The sequence below is a fragment of the Pistacia vera genome, unplaced genomic scaffold (genome assembly GCF_008641045.1).
Source record: "Pistacia vera cultivar Batoury unplaced genomic scaffold, PisVer_v2 Contig609, whole genome shotgun sequence".
In the NCBI taxonomy this organism is placed as follows: Eukaryota; Viridiplantae; Streptophyta; class Magnoliopsida; order Sapindales; family Anacardiaceae; genus Pistacia; species Pistacia vera.
Genome location: NW_022196456.1, coordinates 805,021 through 817,365, shown reverse-complemented (window position 1 = coordinate 817,365; position 12,345 = coordinate 805,021). Strand labels below are relative to the sequence as shown.

General features: G+C 34.7%; 2 protein-coding genes across 2 annotated transcripts; both read left to right on the top strand.

Annotated features, from left to right (window-relative positions):
- The first annotated feature begins 896 nt into the window (after window positions 1-896).
- On the top strand, window positions 897-1,277 carry LOC116110641 (secreted RxLR effector protein 161-like). Its single transcript, XM_031396859.1, has one exon. The coding sequence runs from the start codon at window positions 897-899 to the stop codon at window positions 1,275-1,277; it is 381 nt and encodes a 126-aa protein (XP_031252719.1).
- Window positions 1,278-9,848: 8,571 nt separating this feature from the next.
- LOC116110640 (pentatricopeptide repeat-containing protein At3g12770-like) lies at window positions 9,849-12,315 on the top strand. The gene has a single exon (XM_031396858.1). The coding sequence runs from the start codon at window positions 9,849-9,851 to the stop codon at window positions 11,808-11,810; it is 1,962 nt and encodes a 653-aa protein (XP_031252718.1). The 3' UTR covers window positions 11,811-12,315.
- The last annotated feature ends 30 nt before the right edge of the window (window positions 12,316-12,345 follow it).

The window sequence follows — 12,345 nt, the reverse complement described above, 5'->3', positions numbered from 1 at the left end:
GACTTTTTCTCTTGTATCTAAGAAGGATTCATTACGCATCATATTGGCATTAGTAGCCCATTTTGACATTGAGTTGCAACAAATGGATGTAAAAACAACATTTCTCAATGGAGACCTAGATGAGGAGGTTTATATGAAACAACCTGAAGGATTTTCCTCTAGTGATGGTGAGCACTTGGTTTGTAAGCTTAAGAAATTTATATACGGTCTAAAACAAGCTTCTCGCCAATGATATTTTAAATTCCATGGGGTAATTACTTCATTCGGTTTTGTTGAGAACCTCATGGATCAATGTATATACCAGAAGGTTAGTGGGAGTAAGATATGCTTTCTTATTTTGTATGTGGATGATATTTTGCTTGCAACCAATGATAAGGGTTTGCTATATGAGGTAAAACAATTCCTCTCTAAAAATTTCAATATGAAGGATATGGGTGTCACATTAGGGGTAGGATAAATAATCCGAAAACTAAACCAAAAATTAGGTTTTTTTACAAACCGGTTCGGTTTTCGGTTTGAAAAAAATTTCAAACCGGTTTTACCCTAAATATAAAAGCAAATTTTTTTTTTTCAATGAAACATAAATATTTGAATTTAGGGACTTAAATAAAACATTAAAGAATTTTAAGGATTAAAGGATAATTTGAAAACCGGTTAACCAATAACCGAACCGAAAATTCGGTTCGGTTTACATTCGGTTTTTAATTGAAATCGGTTCAATTTTCTGTTTGAATAAACCGGTTCGGTTAACCAGATTATCCCACCCCTATGTGACATCTTATGTCATTGGCATCAAAATCCACAGAGACAGATTACGAGGTATCTTGGGTCTGTCTTAAGAAACTTATATCAATAAGGTTTTAGAGAGATTTTGGATGAAAGATTGTTCACCAAGTATGGCTCCTGTTGTGAAGGGTGATAAGTTCAATTTGAACCAATGCCCGAAGAATGATTTTGAAACGGAACAAATGAAGAACATTCCATATGCTTCTGTTGTCTTAAGCCTGATGTATGCTAAGGTCTGTACAAGGCCTAACATTGCATTTGTTGTTGGAATGTTGGGACGATATCAAAGTAATCCAGGTATAGACCACTGGAGAGCTACAAAGAAAGTGATGAGGTACCTTCAAGGAACCAAAAACTACATGCTTATATATAGATGGATGGACAATCTAGAAGTAATCGGTTATTCAGATTCAAACTTTGATGGTTGTGTTGATTCACGCAAATCAACATCAGAATATGTTTTCATAATGGCTGGTGGAGCTATATCTTAGAGAAGTGTCAAGCAGTCCTTGACTGCTACTTCCACTATGAAAGTTGAGTTCATTTCCTGTTTTGAAACTCATTTCCTGTTTTGAGGCTACTTCACATGGTGTATGGTTAAAGAATTTCATATCTGGGCTTATAATTCAACTGCTGTCTTTATGGCTAAGAACAACAAAAGTCAAAGTCGAAGTAAACACATTGACATTAAGTACTTAGCCATAAGAGAACGTATTGAGGAAAAGAAAGTGGACATTGAGCACATAAGTACTGAATTGATGATCGTTGATCCTTTTACCAAAGGCATGCCACTATTGAAATTCAAGGATCATGTAGAAAAAATTGGACTTCATTCCACTATGTAGATGTATATACAATGTTTGAATGAAACTCTTATTTATTGTGATGTTTTCTCATATTCATATGCACCTTAATATCATTTGAGAAAACTCATCTGTAGGACCAAGAATAAGCATAGGGTTTATTCATTAAGTAAGGTTGTCATATATAAAGTAAACTTAAGAAATCAAATGCATTGTAGTACATAGAAGATAATACTCATTTTTTAGGACCTGTCGCCATGATTCGTGTATTTGTTTCTTAATGAAATAATGATTAAAATGTAGACCAAGTGGGAGAATGTAAAACTTACGTTCACCAACGTTACTCATGTAACATTGATTTTTTCATTAAATACAAATCAGTTTTAAAGATTAATGGTCCACATTTATTGCTTAAGTTTTTCAAATGTTTTTGTTTAGCCGTTGATTGGGATTTATTGCAGCAATTAAGAGCTTGATGGAAGCTTGACTATATATAATGTTTTGGTCCCTAAGCTCAAGCACTCAATTAAAACAAAATATACTATCAATATTAAAGTGTCTTGAGAGCTTAAAATAGCTAAAATACAGCTTCGTGAGTTTGTTTCAATGGCTGGAGGTAATCCTTGATTCTTGGTTTATAGTCTAAGAATATTGTATTCTTTATATTTTTTGTTTAGATTGCAGATAAGTTGTTTATATATTTATACCTTGTAGTCTTTTTGAGGGAATACCATTTTGTTCTTAAGATCCGACCAAAGTAACACTTTTTTCAATATTTTTGTTTTAATGGTTGCTATCTTTATTTTCTTATTAAATATTAATAAATTTTATAATATATCATTTGTAAACTTCAATAAAAATCAAATTAAAAAGATAACTTCAAATTCCAACCTAATACAAATTTACAATATATATTATAATTATATTTATAAAATCTAATTAATTGTATCAAAAACCAATACCCTAACCTGAAACACAATCATTTGAATTAATTTTTTTTTTGGGAAAAAATGTAATGGAATAAATAGCTTGTAGTTGTATCATGTAACAATGTCTTATTTAATTCAAGTAAATAAATAAATAGCAGGGGTATTGTAGATTTTACATAACAATAGAAGGTGTTGGTGAACAATTTTGTTTAATGGTTGCCAATATAAAGGTGATAGTGTCACTTCTTATAACATCAAGTGATAAAAAGTCATTTTTTATTAGAATAATACTATACCAGCATCTTATCTTACAAACATTTTCTCATAATTCTGACGTGACAGTTTGTAGTTGTTCAATTTACAACGAGCCTTACATGGGTTTTGCATAGGTCCCATTAATTAATTAATCAATTGTAAACTATTATGTCACATTAATTAATTACAAGTTGATCAATTATAAACTATTATATCAGAATTATAAGAGAAAGTTGTTGGTGTAGTATTACTCTTTTAATTATTATTATTAATACAATGTAAATGTGACATGAGATATTATTGCGATATATATTTTTGTCTGCATAATTTACCTTCATTGGATCAAAGCCCCGGAATTATTGAGTGTGAATTAATTGAAAATCTAGAATCTAGAGCCCCGTGAAGCTTATTGTTAAAATAAATAAAATTGGTTTTTATTTTTTGAATTAAATATTAAATATGTCAGAAATGCTTGACCAACTACCCCGATACCGATATTGCCCCTCCTAGGCTTATTTTATCTTTTAAATGATTCCTCACATCAATAAATCTAGTACATCATAGAATTTTCAACATATTATTTAAGTATAATATAATCTACTATGGGTCAGTTTGGTCCGGGGTTAAGTGACATTACTGGAGTAATGTCATCTTATATTACTTAATTACCACGTTTGGTTGTCAAGTAATATAAGATACCAGTAATCTTCAAATACCAATAGTGGTTACTATTGGTAATATAAGAGGTAATCTGATTACCTCCATTTTCTTAGGTTTTCTGAGATTACTAGGGTTATTTTTTTTTGTTATAATTTTATCCCTTATTAATAAAAATTTTGGACAATAATACTCCTACTTTAAAACAAATTTACATTAATATCCTATTTCAATTTTACCCTTGTTTAATTAAAATTTTGGACAATAATGCCCTTATATTTAAAATAATTTACAGACCACATGCCACCAAGCAGCCACCACCACGCCACCCAGCCACCACCGCCGACAGCGGGTCAACCACCACGGACCACCACCGAAAAATTACCGGCCAGATCTGGCCCGATATGGCCGTTTTCGGCCATCAAACGGCCATAGCGGAGCCTCTTGGTCACGGTGACGTACTCACGGGCACATCCGGCAGTGGTTCGCGGTGGCGGCTGGAGGTGGGGGTGATTTCGTCATAAATTAAAGTTTTATATAAGCAGGGGTGTTTTAGCTAAATCTGAAATATTGGGGTTAAAAGAATTATTCAAAAATAATAATAAAATAATTTTATATTAATTTAAAAGGGGGACAATTTAGTAATTTAAATAGCATACCCACCAATTTATTCCCATAAAACATATTAATATAACATACCACCAACTAACAAACATATTTTTCTAAAGATTCCAGTAATCTTTCAAGGTAATCTATCTTTCCAGTATTCAATATTCCCAGTAATAACATTCGTGAACCAAACGCCCCTATATGTCACCAATGAGGTGGGTAAATTTTTTTAATTTCTCTAATTACACATATATAAAAAACTACTTCCTCTTACATGATTTTCGTCAATCTACTTCCTTATGGGCTTCCAAGCTACTTCCTCTGGGCCTCGTTACTTCTTATATAATTTGTTAAGAAGCTCCTAAAATATTCATGTTCTTGTTACTCTTAATTGAATTATTGTGTCTTACTTAGCAAACAAAAAAAAAAAAAATTATGTGTCTTTACACGCTTTACACTTATAATCCATCCTATGTATACGTTAAAAGGTTCACTTTATTACCCATATGAGATCGCTTAATATGAATGCATCCACTATTATTGATTTTATTTTTTTTCAAATAAATTCTTATAATTATCAAAAATCTCCCTTAAAAATGCAAAACTCTCCATTAAATTAATCTTTGTATAATTAGCAAATGTCTGGTTCATATAAATAAACCGTACTAGAAAATGCTTAATATCTATTCATCATATGCCTCTTGGAAGCAATTTTGTTTCATGTCTTGTCAAAATTCTTTTATCCAAACCTACTTATTAGGTTAGGGTTATGAAAGTTGGATTAGGGTTTATGTAAGATAAAAGGTTAAAATTAAAACGAAAATAGAAATAGAGAAAAATGTATTTAAAAATTATAATGTTATTTCTATTAATTTTAATTAAGGCTAAACTTGTCAAAAAAAAAAAAAAAAAAAAATTCAGTTCCCATTAGATTGTTAGGTCTATTTTTATTTCAAATATATCCAAATTGTTCAATAAATTCTCTCTCATATTTTTCTTGTGTTTAATTAAACAAAAATAAAATTGATTAAAATTAAGTTTGTAATCATGTTGAAACTTAAAAGTTCACACCATAAGTTGATAATGAACTTGAAATTTTGTTGACTTCATATAAAGAATGAAAAAGTTTCAAAATTCAATGCAATATGAATTTTTAATTTTTCCCTACAAAAACATTGTAAGTTTTATTTCTTAACATTTTTATATCATTTATTGTCATAGAACTTATTTAAAGTTAAAAGCACTTTTGTAATTGTTTGGTTGAATTTCAAAAGTGCTTACAAGATTTTAAATTTGATTTAATCTATTCTTGTAATAATAAAAAACCTTTTTAAGTAAAAATATTAAAAGACTCTATAGACTTTCTAACTTTTTTTTTTTAATAAATTTCATAAAGAATTATTACCCTCACCTCCCCTAAGGTTTCAATTTAACAGTCACACCCCAAAGGTATGAAAAATTAGCTCTGACTCACACACTTTGAAGATATCGAATCCCTCACCTTATGGCTGAGTACTTTCACCCCAATGATACCGGTTAATATTTAATCCAGTTTATTTGAATATGTTAAAAACACCCCGTTGTTAGTGATATATTATACTCCATCCACTTAACAAATTTCTTAAATCCTTCAATAAAAAATTCCATATATTATTGAAATTGTGCTTTAAAGGGATGAAGTAGTAATAGTTATTGATAATTATCTTACAAAAAAATGGGATTATATGAAAAAAAAAATAAGTAAATTAATCATACAAAACTCATAAGATGCTTGGTGGTTAGTTTGTAAAGTAGACATAGAAAAGTAGGCTCTGTTTGGTTCATTATTCTAATAGTTTTTAGAATAATCTTTTGAAAAAAGTTAAATTGGGCAGGTATTACGATGTAAGATTTGAAAATAACAAAAATATCCCCTATGTTTATTATTTACTAACACTCCTATAATAAAATATTAAAAGTTAACAAAATACCCCCAACCCACCCATTAAATACGGACAGCCGAAGTGTTTTTGTAATTTCTAAAAAAAATATTTAGGGGTGTTTAGTTAAATTAACAAATTTAGAAAGTTAAAAAAAATTAAAAAATAGAATAATATTTTTGGATAATGACATTTTATTGTTTAACTTTTTAGGAATACTAATAATGTATTCCCAAAGCGAAACAAACCAAGCCGTAGTTTCTTTACTACGAAGACTAAACAAACATGTTTCCACCAAAGTTAAGCGAAATCCTAGGCTTCGTTTGGTTCAAAATTTGGAGGTTTTGGGAAAAGTTTTTTGAAAAAAGTTAAAAAAAAGTTGAATTGGCGGGGTATTACGATGTAGGATTTATAATTAATAAAATACCCCTTATGTTTGTTTTTTTCAAAATACCCCCTATAATAAAACATTAAAAGTTAACAAAAACACCCCAACTCACCCTAAACACCCCAGCCGGCCACCACCACGGAGGTGCCGGAGTAGCCTTATCGGCGAATGATTGGCTGGATCTTGCCGGTCATGAGTCGATATGGCCTTTTCGGCCAGATCCACGGTGGATCTGGCTGGCAAATGCTAGATCTACGGCCACTGGCCGTCAACGGTAGATCTGGCCGTATTTGCTCTCAACGACGACCACAAACGGTCGTCGTGGCCAAAGATCTGGCCGTCAACGGCCAGATCTTTGGCCTTAGATTAGCCTTTTTGGCCAGATCCACCATGGATCTGGCCGGAAAAGGCTAGATCGACGCACTACTGACAGATTCAGCCAGTAGTGCGCCATCCACCAAATTCTGGCCATTTCCCGCAGTGGTGGCCAGAATCTGGTAAATGGGATTGTTAGGGTGTTTTTGTAATTTTTAAAAAAATTTAGGGGTATTTAATTAAATTAACAAATTTAGAGGGTTTAAAAAAAATTGAATAATATTGAAAATAGTATTCCCAAAAATAGAGAGTTTTTGGGTTTTTTACTGTTTAACTTTTTGGGAATACTAAGAGTAGTATTCCAATCTTGAACCAACAAAGCCTAATGTAATACCATTGGTTTTATTATTCCAATATCTTGAAAGATTCAGCATGCATGAAGAGTGGTGGAGAGGAATGAAAGCATGAAAGCATGGATTAAAAAAAACGGTTTACATGCAAAGCTGGATATGAGATTATACCTACTCCTTTGCTGGATTGATGAAGATTAGTTCAAAAGGATGAACCTCCACACTTAACACCACCTTGAGAGGATTAGAGAGTGGCCTTGGCTAGGGAGAGAGAGCTTTTAGTTTGTGTTTGAGTGAACAAGTGAATAATGAACAAAAATGCAACCTTTTGCACTTATATAATTGGGCTATTTTGCAATTATTTATTTTTCACTCAAGCCCAATAAAATCTTATTTATAAAGGGACCCCACGAATTTAATATGCTACCCTTTGAATAATCAATATTATTCAAGGGCCCATGTAAACTAAACTAGTACATTAACAACCCATAAATTTACCCTTTTTACCCTTTAACTATTAAAAGGTTATTTTTGTTCATCTCATTAATCTTAACACTTTAAGATATAATAATTAAATATAATTAATTATTGCTTGACCATTTTAACCCTTAAAATGTCACAAATTGTTTTCTATGTAAATATACTATAGAAATCCGTTATTCCCTCGGAAGGTGCTAGCCCTCTAGATAATCATTTCTCTCTCTCATCATTCTCAACTTCTCAAGGCTATTGGTGTGACCATGTAGGTCCACGTGGATAGCGTGAGCGGTTCTGGATGAATCCGGAAACCCGTCGGAGGCCCACGACTATGGTAAACATCTAGCAATGTGCCTAGTCCCTAAACCACGATGAAGAAATACTTCATCGAACCCATTTCAGATCATACGTACCACGAGGAAAGTCCCTCCATTGAGATATCCTAATCGAGTAGGATTCATGGAACGTCAAAATCCTAAACGTTCTTCTACCGAATTGTCGATCAATATGTCGGAAATTGTCATCACAAACTTACTTTTGTGACTAATAATAGACTCGGCTAGAGATTCAATTTTCCGACATTTATCGATGTTCGTCTAGGAACTCGAATCGGATGGATCAGCGGTACTCCGATCCTATATTTCCGAGTCAAGGATCCCCTCGACCATCGTTCGTTTCGCATATGAACAACGCATGACCAAATAGGCTTTATGTACGAAACATGATTAGTCTCGTACTTATACACGATTGAACCATAAGCATCCATATCGGATCCGACTACAATGTCTCAGGTAAAGGACTACATCGTGCACTGTATAACCAAACGTAAATCATTGACTACATGCTTTTCCAGTGATTTGTCGTTATCGTCACGTTCGAAAAACAGTTCACCAACCGTTAATCCATACCAATGCCTAGTGACATGACTACATCGTCATCCGTACTTATATCAACTCATGATATCTTTCGGAAGCATCGGCTATGCCTACTGTACAATATAGTTGCCCAAATTTATATTGCTTCCGCAGGGAACCTTTTTCGATAATTCATTTACCTATTAAATGAATCATCTGGACAATTCATATACATACTTTATTTTAAATGCATGACTGAATAAAGGAAGCAATTTACATATATGAATTGAAGAACTCTTTCTTCTATTATTTATGATATATATAGATACAAGACAAAATACTCTGAAACCGACAACACGAATGGTTTCTAGGGCATACACTAATATACACTAACAATATCCACCCTTAAATTAACACAATTTCCTTTATTTTAACAGTGAAGGGGCAAATTGGTCTTTTTCTTTTTCCCCCTCTTCCCTTCCCATTTCTTCCCCAGTACGCCTCCTCCTCTCATCTTCTTCCTCTTCCCTTTCCCTTTATTCCTTATCTCCTCCTCCTCCTCCTATCTTTTCCTTTTTCCCTCCACACCTCCTCCTCCTCGGTGCCTCACCATCCCAACCCACCCCCTCAACCACCTTGACTCCCCTTTTCGCCGTCACCCTTCACCTCAAGTGTCGCACTTCGCCAACTTCTTTCCGGCAGCCCCATCACCAAAAATCTTCATCAAACCCACCATTTAACTCATCAAAGAGCCCTCTCCAACAACCCATGATTTCCATCCCCGATTTCTCACCTTTCAACACCGATTTAAGCCCTCTCTCCCTAGGGTTTCTATTTTGTTTTTTGCTTTTGCTTTTGTATTTTGTATTTTGTTTTATGTTTTTTTTGTTTTTCTTATTGAAATGGTGTGATTTTTGGTGGTTGCTATTGGGTGTGGAATGGGGTGATTTGGCCGACTGTGATAGTGGTTTGGACGCTGTGATGGTTTTGGGATGGGGTGGTTTAGAGTGGGATGTGGTGGTGGTGGTTTGGTATGCTGTGGGATTTGGAACGGGGTAATTTGGATGGCTATGGTGGTGGTTTGGGATGGGGTGGTTTGGAATGGATTCTGGTGGTGGTTTGGCTGGCTATGGTGGTGCGGTGGTGGTTTGGCTAGCTATGGTGGTGTCGTGATGGTTTGGAATGGGGTGAAGGGCGGTTTAGTAATAACATCCGTCAGAACCCAATAATCACTAACTGTATTAATTTAAGGGTGGGTATTTAAAATAAATGAAATAGGGAGTATTAACTTAGGCTTTAGCTAAACCTTGGGTGGGAATATTTTGTTTACTCTTACTCGAATAAGATAGATGGATAATATGCACCTAGGAATCTCCGCCAAAACTGAAGGATCTTTACCCACTCAAGTGTTCTCTCTCGGTTTAAATTTCAATCGTCTGCCTTTCCCCATTACGAAACACAACCATTAAACCCACAAAATCAAATCCCCGGCAACAACTAACCAAAATGACTACCCTTTCATCACCACACAGCTTATGTTTCTTCAAAACAACAACAGTGAACAAAACCCATCTACCTCAAACCCAAAACCCCGTAAAAATCACTTCCCCCCACCAACTGCTCGACAAAATTTCTGCCAGAAATACATTCTCTTGGAACAACCTTATCCAAACCCACCTGACTAACAAACACCCTCACAATGCGCTCTCTATATATCATCAAATGCTCCTCCTTGGCGTTCCTCCTGACAACCACACGCTCCCTCGAGTTCTAACCGCCTCTCGTTGCTCTGGTAACTTGAATTTTGGCAAACAAGTTCATGCTCATGTTTTTAAACTTGGGTTTTCTTCTGACCTTTATGTTATCTCTGCTTTGATTGATTTTTATGGCCGGCTTGAAAGCGTTGATTCTGCCAAATGTGTTTTTGATAAGTCTGTTAATAGTGGGTTTAATTCGGTTTCTTGGACAATGTTGGCTAGGTTGTACATGATGCAAAATAAACCCGGTTTGGCTGTTGAATTGTTTCATAGAATGGTGGAGTTAGGTGCTGAAGTGGATCATGTTGCGTTGGCAACGGCTATTGGGGCTTGTGGTGTGTTGAAATCGATGCAGGAAGGGAGAAAAGTTCATGGCGTTGCAAGGAAATGTGGGTTGGAGTTTGATGTGTTGGTGAGTAATTCGTTGTTGAAAATGTATATTGATTGTGATAGTATTGAAGATGCTCGTGCAATTTTTGTTAAAATGCCGTCTAAAGATGTTATATCGTGGACTGAAATGATTGGTGCTTGTGTGAAAAACGGAGCATTTAATGATGGCTTGAAATTGCTTCGGCAGATGGTTAAAGATGGAATAAAACCTGATGCGCTGTCATTTTCTAGTGTTCTTCCAGCTTGTGCGAGAATGGCAGCGCATAAGCTTGGTAAAGAGATTCATGGTTACTTGCTTAGAAATGGGATTGACTTTAATATTATGGTCCAGAATGCTATCATGGACATGTATGTCAAGTCAGGTTTTATTCAGTATGCTTCAAATATCTTTGCAGGGATGAAGGAGAGAGATGTTATATCTTGGACTGTGATGATATTCGGTTATACCTCACATGGACAAGGAGAGGTAGGGCTAAGTTTGTTTCGTGAAATGGAGAAAGATTTGAGCAGTGAAATTGATCAGTTCACTTATGCTACTGTTCTCCATGCTTGTAGCACTGCATGCATGGTTGAGGAAGGTTGGTTTTACTTTAACCGTATTAAGGCACCTAAGGTCACACACTGTGCTCTAATGGTTACTATTCTTGTTCGTGCTGGACTCTTTGATGAAGCAAGGATTTTTATTGAGGAACATCGAATTGGAAGGCATCCAGAGGTACTGAGAGCATTGCTGGATGGGTGCAGAATCCACAAGGAAGTGAAGATAGGTAAAAGGGTCATTGAGCAGCTTTGTGAGATGGAACCTCTTAACGCTGAGAACTATGTAGTACTATCAAATTGGTATGCTGACAGTGCAAAATGGGATATGGTTGATAAACTAAGAGAGACGATTAGAGACATGGGATTGAAGCCTAGAAAAGCTTATAGTTGGGTAGAGTTCCGAAACAAAATTCATGTATTTGGTACAGGTGATGTATCCCACCCAAGATCAGAGGGAATATACTGGGAGTTAGAGTGTTTGCTGAAGAAATTGGAAGATGAAGGACATAGGCCCAATCCAGATTTTAGCCTCCATGATGTAGATGAAGAACGGGAGAGCATTCAAATTGGGCATAGTGAAATGTTGGCGCTGTCTTTTGGTCTAATTAGTACACAAGCAGGGGCAACTGTACGTGTTACTAAAAACCTTCGAATGTGTCGCAGTTGCCATGAATTTTCAAAGTCAGTATCTAAGATAGTGGGGCAGGAAATAATAATAAAGGACCAGAGTTATTTCCACCATTTTAAGGATGGATGTTGTTCATGTGGGGATTTTTGGTAGTTCAGTATTCCAAATCTTGATGCTCTAGTCATTTAGGCCTTCATATTATAGCGTCACAGGGTTTACAGTGTGGTTTGACTTCTGATATTCCAGTTCGGTTCAATATTTGAAAGATGCTTGAGTTGTATGTGACTGGATTTTAAATTAACAATTTTTTAGTGATTTTTCAAGGATTAACATGGATTATTTGGTCTGCTGCCTAGCAGTGTTTGATAATTTGGGGATATTAGAAGACACAGAGCAGAGATGCAGGAAATAGCACTATTTAATGCCGTACTATATAAAGAGATTTTATCGAAGCTGTCTGAGGATGAGTAGAGATGGATTTCTAATGGTGAACAATGAACTGTCAAATGGAAATAAATGATGAGAATTACTTCCGAAGAAGTACATGAGGCAACATTATCAGGGCAAGAGGGTTTTGCCTATCTATAGAAAGTACTGTGCAACATAACTAAAATTAAATATTCAGATGCTTAGAAATAATCTAGCGACAGAAGTCCCTATTCTGATCAAAATGTCTTAAAACAACAAC